At 31.4% G+C, this 6,787-nt stretch overlaps 1 protein-coding gene across 1 annotated transcript; it reads right to left on the bottom strand.

The window, feature by feature from the left end:
* Positions 1–1,897: 1,897 nt before the first annotated feature.
* On the bottom strand, positions 1,898–5,985 carry LOC111615801 (fibrinogen beta chain-like). The gene is made up of 6 exons (XM_023357235.1): positions 5,870–5,985; positions 4,900–5,092; positions 3,505–4,799; positions 3,229–3,434; positions 2,979–3,161; positions 1,898–2,090 (listed from the first exon to the last, which is right to left on the bottom strand). Exons 1-6 carry the CDS (start codon positions 5,870–5,872, stop codon positions 1,931–1,933), a joined length of 2,040 nt encoding a protein of 679 aa, XP_023213003.1. The 5' UTR covers positions 5,873–5,985; the 3' UTR covers positions 1,898–1,930.
* Between the last annotated feature and the right edge of the window lie 802 nt (positions 5,986–6,787).

The following is a 6,787-nucleotide window of genomic DNA, read 5'->3' as shown; positions in this document are numbered from 1 at the left end:
CCCCAAAAATATATTTTAAACACGTGAAAAAGTAATCAAACCAACCCATCAAGATTCTTCTTTTTTTTTTTTGTCTATTAAATTCTTTTAAGATCTCGTAAAAGTTGGAAAGACATTAAAATGATTCAAATAATTGTTTTCTCGCAAGATAAATGGATTTATGTTAAGTAGTAGCCAATTATTTTCGAACATTTGCATCGTTAAGTGAATCGAGTAACTCGAATCTACATACTAAAAGACAATCTGGACAATAATTAAGTTAAATTAATTATGGAATAGGATTGGTTTTCATAAATATCTTATACTTTTCTACTAGCATTAATTAAAATTGAAGTTAAAAAAAAATGGGGAAGAGTTGTGGGTGATGCTTTAGGGATAAATCCCTATTTTTTCAAATCCTTACTACCTAACTAGATTCGTAAACTTGTTAAGTGTTTAAATAAATAAATTTAGGTAGTTTTACTCACCATATTGCAACAGATTTCTTCTCCTTTGAGGATAGGGAATTTATTGAATGATCCTTCATTCTGTTAAAGTACTCATTCGTTGTGGTAATATTGACCTAACATCCCAACTTCGGATCGTCTTACCCTTAATGACGTCACTGGCATCACTCCTCTTCATCTTTCTCCTTCTCTACTTTTTTTTTATTTAATTTTATTATTATTATTTTTTAAATAATAAATTTACATTAATGTTTTTGATCACCCCCCATGATATTTAACCCCGTAATTTATTTATTGTTGGTCAAAAGTCGAGTTTAATGAAGGTGAATGCGCGTCTAGGGGCACTAATAACGTATTCTCTACTCTTGATTGGGATTGATGGCCCCTGTTCGATCGTAAAGATTGTTTTGTACCTATAAAGTATTAAAAATTTAATACCTGTCTGAATAAACATTAAAATAAAAATCTTTAAAATAGCTTTGGATGCCTTAGATAAGATTATATCTTCTAATGGGGTTCGTATCTTAACTCAAATACTTAATTGATAAAATGTCGCGAGATTTTTGTTTAGAATTAAATTATTTTCTTTGTTTAAATTTTATTTAATACTAAATCAGTCGAGCCGACGGTTTACTTAGAATTAATTATATATTTATTTTTATTCAATAGTTTTTGTATTTTTTTATAACAGTCAATTCTAACTGGTCTCTCTCTATGTATATTAAATTTTTCTGATAAATAAATAAAAGTGTGAATAAAAAGCAATATATAATTCAATTTTTAGAGCTAAAATTAATGATATTTTTTAATATTTATACATTTTTAATAGCGAACATTGTCATGAAAATCTGATTTAAATACAGCTAAAACTATTATTATTATTATTATTATATTTTATTCGTCTTTAAAATTAAACTATAATAAATTTTTTTAAAAGAGAAACTTTAAAAATTAGAGATTTTAAGCACGTTTTCGGCTTCGTAATTTGTTTTTTCCTCTCTTAAAATTGCATTTTTTCTAAGCTTTAACCTCTGGAAAAAATTCAATATCAGAGACAATTTTCAAAGTTTATGTATGCAATATACACATATATATATGTATATATACATATATATATTTTTTTCAGATGAATTTTTCTCAACGCTTTATTGATTCATTTAATAACAGTTCACATAAATATAGAATATGGTTCAATCAATATTACTTTATCACGAACAGAGCGAAACGAAGGTCGAACCGAATGTTAGTGCAACAAGTGAGTTAATGCAGCGAAACAAATGATCAAGAAAGCATTTTTACCTATTTACAGCGATAAAGAATAAAAAATATTTACCACCCCCTTCCAATTTCTTATTTTTAAAATCCATTTTTTTAAAAATATCTTATATATATATATTTATTTTTTTAAAGACATCTAGATGATAAATAACTTTATTTCAAATGGCAGTAGATGTAGACATAGAAGGAGGAGATGTTAAACCACATCAAGGATCTTTCAAGTTGTCAAAATATAAGGGTCGAATCTTCATTTCTGCGTATCTTAGAGAGTAATCTCCTCTCCAACGTTCCCATATAATGCCTTGAAAGTAGCCATTATCCGTAGGATCGCTGTGATAAGGTCCGTTGAGATTGGCTTCGAAGCACCTAAGAAGAAAATAAATAAATAATTTTAAACACTTAATCATCTGTCGAGGACGAGATAAGCATCCCTTCAGCTAATTAATTGCACGTCTAATTTAATTTTTAAAAATTGCATGTTTTTTTTATAGTTAAGATAATTATATCTACCAAACCTGATTATAAGAAAAATGATACAGGAGGATGAGAGGTTGTTACAGTATCTTTATACAATTATAGTTGTATAAAGATGGGCATTAAGGCTAATTCTATATACTTAGCGATAAAGATTGATAGTTTAAAGACATGTAAGGGAGATATTGGCTCTGTAAAACAGACAAACTAATGGAAAATCTGACGATGAATCAGCTACTAGTGCACTCCTACAAGTTAGATTATTTTCTTGTCACTGCATATTATACCTAACGATCAAATTAGATAATTTCTACTGATTTCCTACTAATTATGCTATTCTGTATTATTAAAACTGATATAAGAAGAGATATCTATTCACTCTCGAGTAACAAGATTCTCTACTCAGACCTTATCGTAGGGGCTATCAAGATTCGAGTTTTCTCTCATTTAAGGAGCTTCAAAAACTAATACTTTTTAGGTCCCGTAATCATCCTCAAATTATTATTCAATTAAATTTCTTGTGTATTAAGAAAAAAATCTTTGTTTATTATCAGATTTTATTCATTAATAAGATGAGGCCTCAAAAAGTTAAGTCACTCGGACCTTCTCTACCTTACTTATGTCAATTTTAAGTGCCGATACAAAGTATTTCTAAATATAATTAATATTCTTTTACTTAAAGATGATTAAAGTGTCAAGCATCTTCTCCCATTGCTCACTAGACTCTTCTCTTCTCGGAAAACAATTGATAATTTATATTTATTTATGCTTGGAACTTACTTGTAATACCACCAGCCTCCTTTAAAAGTAGTCGCACAATTGCAACAGGATGCAACTTCGTCATTGTCTCTATCGATTGTCGAGAACATTTTACCATCGTGCACACTTAGAGAATCTGTAGCATTTCCTGAATATTCCCCCACATTTAATCTGTATTGATCGCTCTCTTCTCCGACATAAAATCTGCAAAAGACGTTTATATAAATAACGATTGATTAAGTATTGATAAAAGAACACTCGAACTAATTACCTAGAATATTCAGCAAAAGCTCTATGACCGTCGAAGTCTTCTAATTCGATCCTTAATTTGACGCTATCCTGCGAAGTCAGCTGTGAAATTTTTTCGTTGCCCAACCAGAACTCGCGTAACAAGTCACCGAAACCCAATTTATAAGCTTCCCAACCTTGAGTAAAATTCTCTCGCGGTTCGCCATAATCTCCTCTTCTTTGTATGACCTAGATTATTAAGAAATTTTAGTTTAGGAGTGAATTTTACATGGCTCGAATGGCGTATAGGACTACTTACGGTCCAACCTCCTCCATCGGTTCTGAAATCGCAATAGACATTGAACTGTTCCGTTGTACCTTTAGGTAGAATGGTGTAGACGTCATTAACTATGTTCCCTCTCACTTGCAGATCTGCACAGCTTCTAGCTTGATCGCTAGGTGTTTGCGCTTCTTCAGTAGGTTGGACAATTGGAGGAATAAGACTGTGACGAAGGCGTTCAACTTCGACCAAAATTTTGCTGCAAATGTTTTGCACGCTCATTTGTCGTGATTCGATATAACCTAATCGAAGATTCGTATCTTTAGTCGTCTCCTGAAGAGCCTTATATTGAGCGATACATACTTCAGAATGCTTTTCTTTAGTCAGTAAGTCGGTAATCTTGGAAAATGTGTTGTTACACCACTTTGACGAGCCAGAATCTATGGTATGCTTAAGCTGATCCATCTTCTCGTTCAATTTACTTACAGGATCCGTTAATTTTCTCCACAGCTTCCTGAATATACGCCCGGGACTGTTAACGTCTCTGACTGTGTCATCGCTCCTCAGCGCTATGCTAGGCCCTCTTCCAAAATCTGGACAGAGTGGATTAGAAGTGACTTCGGTATCGTTCGGCACGTCGTCCTGCTTGATGTGCTTTCTGATATCGACCAATAATCGACCTAAAGTATCTAACTTGTGCAAGATATCCGTCTGAGCCGCTTCGAATTGAGGCTGCCATTGATTTTCCAAGACTTTGATCATAGATCGATCGATCTCTGATATACTACACGCCGTGATCGGTGCCTTTTGCGCTTCTAATGTTTTTTTAATAGCTTCCTTCAACGACAATCCCAAAGGAGCGTGATGGCATTCTAAACAATCGCCTAGGTTCTTCGCCGCCACTTCTAAAGACGCCATTTTGTTTCCAAGATAAGTAACGTAATCATGAGATTCGGCTAAAGATGGAAAGTTCATGCTCCTTCTTACCATGTGCTCCACTTCCTGCTGTAAAGCACCAAATTTCCGATCTAAAGCACCGAATAACTGGAAGAGGGATTGAATGTTCTCGTCAATTTTTTCTAACTTCGACGAATCACCTTTCGACTTCGAACTCCCGCTACTGCTCTGTTTTCGTAATATTTCGCTAACATCTTTAGAAATTCTTTGAATTGCTTCGTTTTTCGATATTACCAACTGTTGAATATCTTCTAATATCGTGCTTTTCTTACTCAAATCATCCACTTTATCCGATATAGTATCGAGTTTGGCTTCGACATCTTTAACTTTTTTCGCCAAATTCGTTAGATACAACGTGTTAAACTGTTCCAATTTCCCTGGAAATTATCAATTAGAATAGATAAATAGAAGTATAAAACAAAAAAAAAAACAAGAAACTTTTTAAACACTGTCGCCATATTGCGTTTCGTTACTCACCTTCGATATCGGCCATCATTTCCTTAATAGTAACCAATTCGGCTCTCATACCAAGATTTAACTGGCCATAAACTAAGTTTAGATAACAAAGAAAGCCAACAGAGAGAAAAACTTTTATAGAAGCCGAAGTATTAGCCATTTTGTATTTACATAGAATGATTAGAAAGGTGAAGCCAGCTGTGTTTACATCCATCTGTTTTAAAATCATAAACATTGATAAGACTTGACAAAACTTGAACTTCGATAGAGCTAGCATTAACACTCATATTATCGATATACCCATACATATTTATAGGCGTAATTCCAGTTAAATTATATTGATTTTCTTTTTAAAAAATTAAGTTCACTAACTTTATATTATAAACAGAAGTTCTAGCATTATTCAGAAGAAATCAATGTTTAAAAATCTTAATTTTAATTTCCTTTTATCCAGAAAATTGTATTAAATAATCAATAAAGGAGAGGAAAATAATTTAAAATTCAGTTTATAAATTCTTTTAAAACATATTTTTTTTCTCTCTCTTTTATTCGCTTGTAACAAACATTATTGAATCATTATAATATCAATGGTTCATTAAAAATTCCATTAATTTTTTATAAGCATTGTAACCTAGATATTTTCAAAGAATATCTTCGGTTTCATTTGCAATGTTTTAACATAGCCTGGAGTATATTTTACTCATTAACTTTCTTTTCGATAGCTTAATCTCTTGTTCAGGTAAAAAAAAAGTTAAGAAAAAAAATCAAACTTTAAAATTAGCTCGAGGTCGTTAGAAATAATGTTAGGAAGACATTTTTATCTATAAGATGAAGCTATTAAAGTTGATTAAAACGTTAACAGATACCTAAAAGAAAAATTAATAAATTCTCATTTATATATTTGTTTAAAAGTTCTATAATCCAAGTACGAATTAAAAATGTATGGGCGAGAAAAAAAATTAATAAAATAAATATTTGCTAAAAAATTTACCATAGAAACGCTCAACGGGGCAGATTTTCCATAGCGTTATTTCTTTATCGTCCCATTTTATCCAGCATCCCATGTTCAACTGTAAATTCCCGATCTGTTTTTCCTTATGATGATGCTATGCACTTTGACAGAATATCTCTTCACCTTCAACGCATTTCCATCCTTTCTTAAATCAAATTGTTTTGCTATGCTCGTTCCCTAGGCCTGTCGTACTAACGCCCAGGTCTGCTTCTGGGTGGAGCTAGTTCCGTTTCTGTGTGTCACACACACACTCACACACACACATACACACATACAAACACACATTCAAAAAGCCTTGTAATCTGTCCTGAAATTAATCTCCTAAATCCACTATATTAAAAAAGTGCATGTGACAAAAATCAGCAAGAAAACAGACAATTTCTTTAAAAATATTAAAATTTTATATCTTTGCATATCGATTTTAGCCATTTAAGGGCGTAAGAATTAATAATTTTTTACAGAAATCACCCTCTCATCTCATCAATTATCAATCAAATACCTTTCCATCATACCATGGAATAAATGACAATTTTAAAGAGTGATTGATAAAAAAAAAAAGCTTTTAAAATTTTTTTTAAAATATTTATAAAACTTTCCAAATTATAATAATAAATTACAATATTCTAGTTTTAAAATGAATTAATTTTTAAACAGTTTTGAATTATTTATATATTTATTTCCTTAATGACTCCTTATGTTCGGCTTCCCTTTCTAACTTTCCATGCCTTGCAGAGAAACAAACTTCCTCTCTGCTTGTCAAAAATTTTAAATAATATTTCTCTAGTTTATATTTTGCGCTTAGAGAAATACGTGATTGATATATTTAGTGTATATCATTACTATGATGAGTAATTTACGTGACATTCAATGACCCTATTTTATATAGATTGATTCCGT

This window comes from Centruroides sculpturatus, unplaced genomic scaffold, assembly GCF_000671375.1.
Source record: "Centruroides sculpturatus isolate CEXI.00-Female unplaced genomic scaffold, Cexi_2.0 scaffold2723, whole genome shotgun sequence".
NCBI lineage: Eukaryota > Metazoa > Arthropoda > Arachnida > Scorpiones > Buthidae > Centruroides > Centruroides sculpturatus.
The sequence above is the reverse complement of the archived record's forward strand: the minus strand, read 5'-3'. Positions and strand labels throughout refer to the sequence as shown.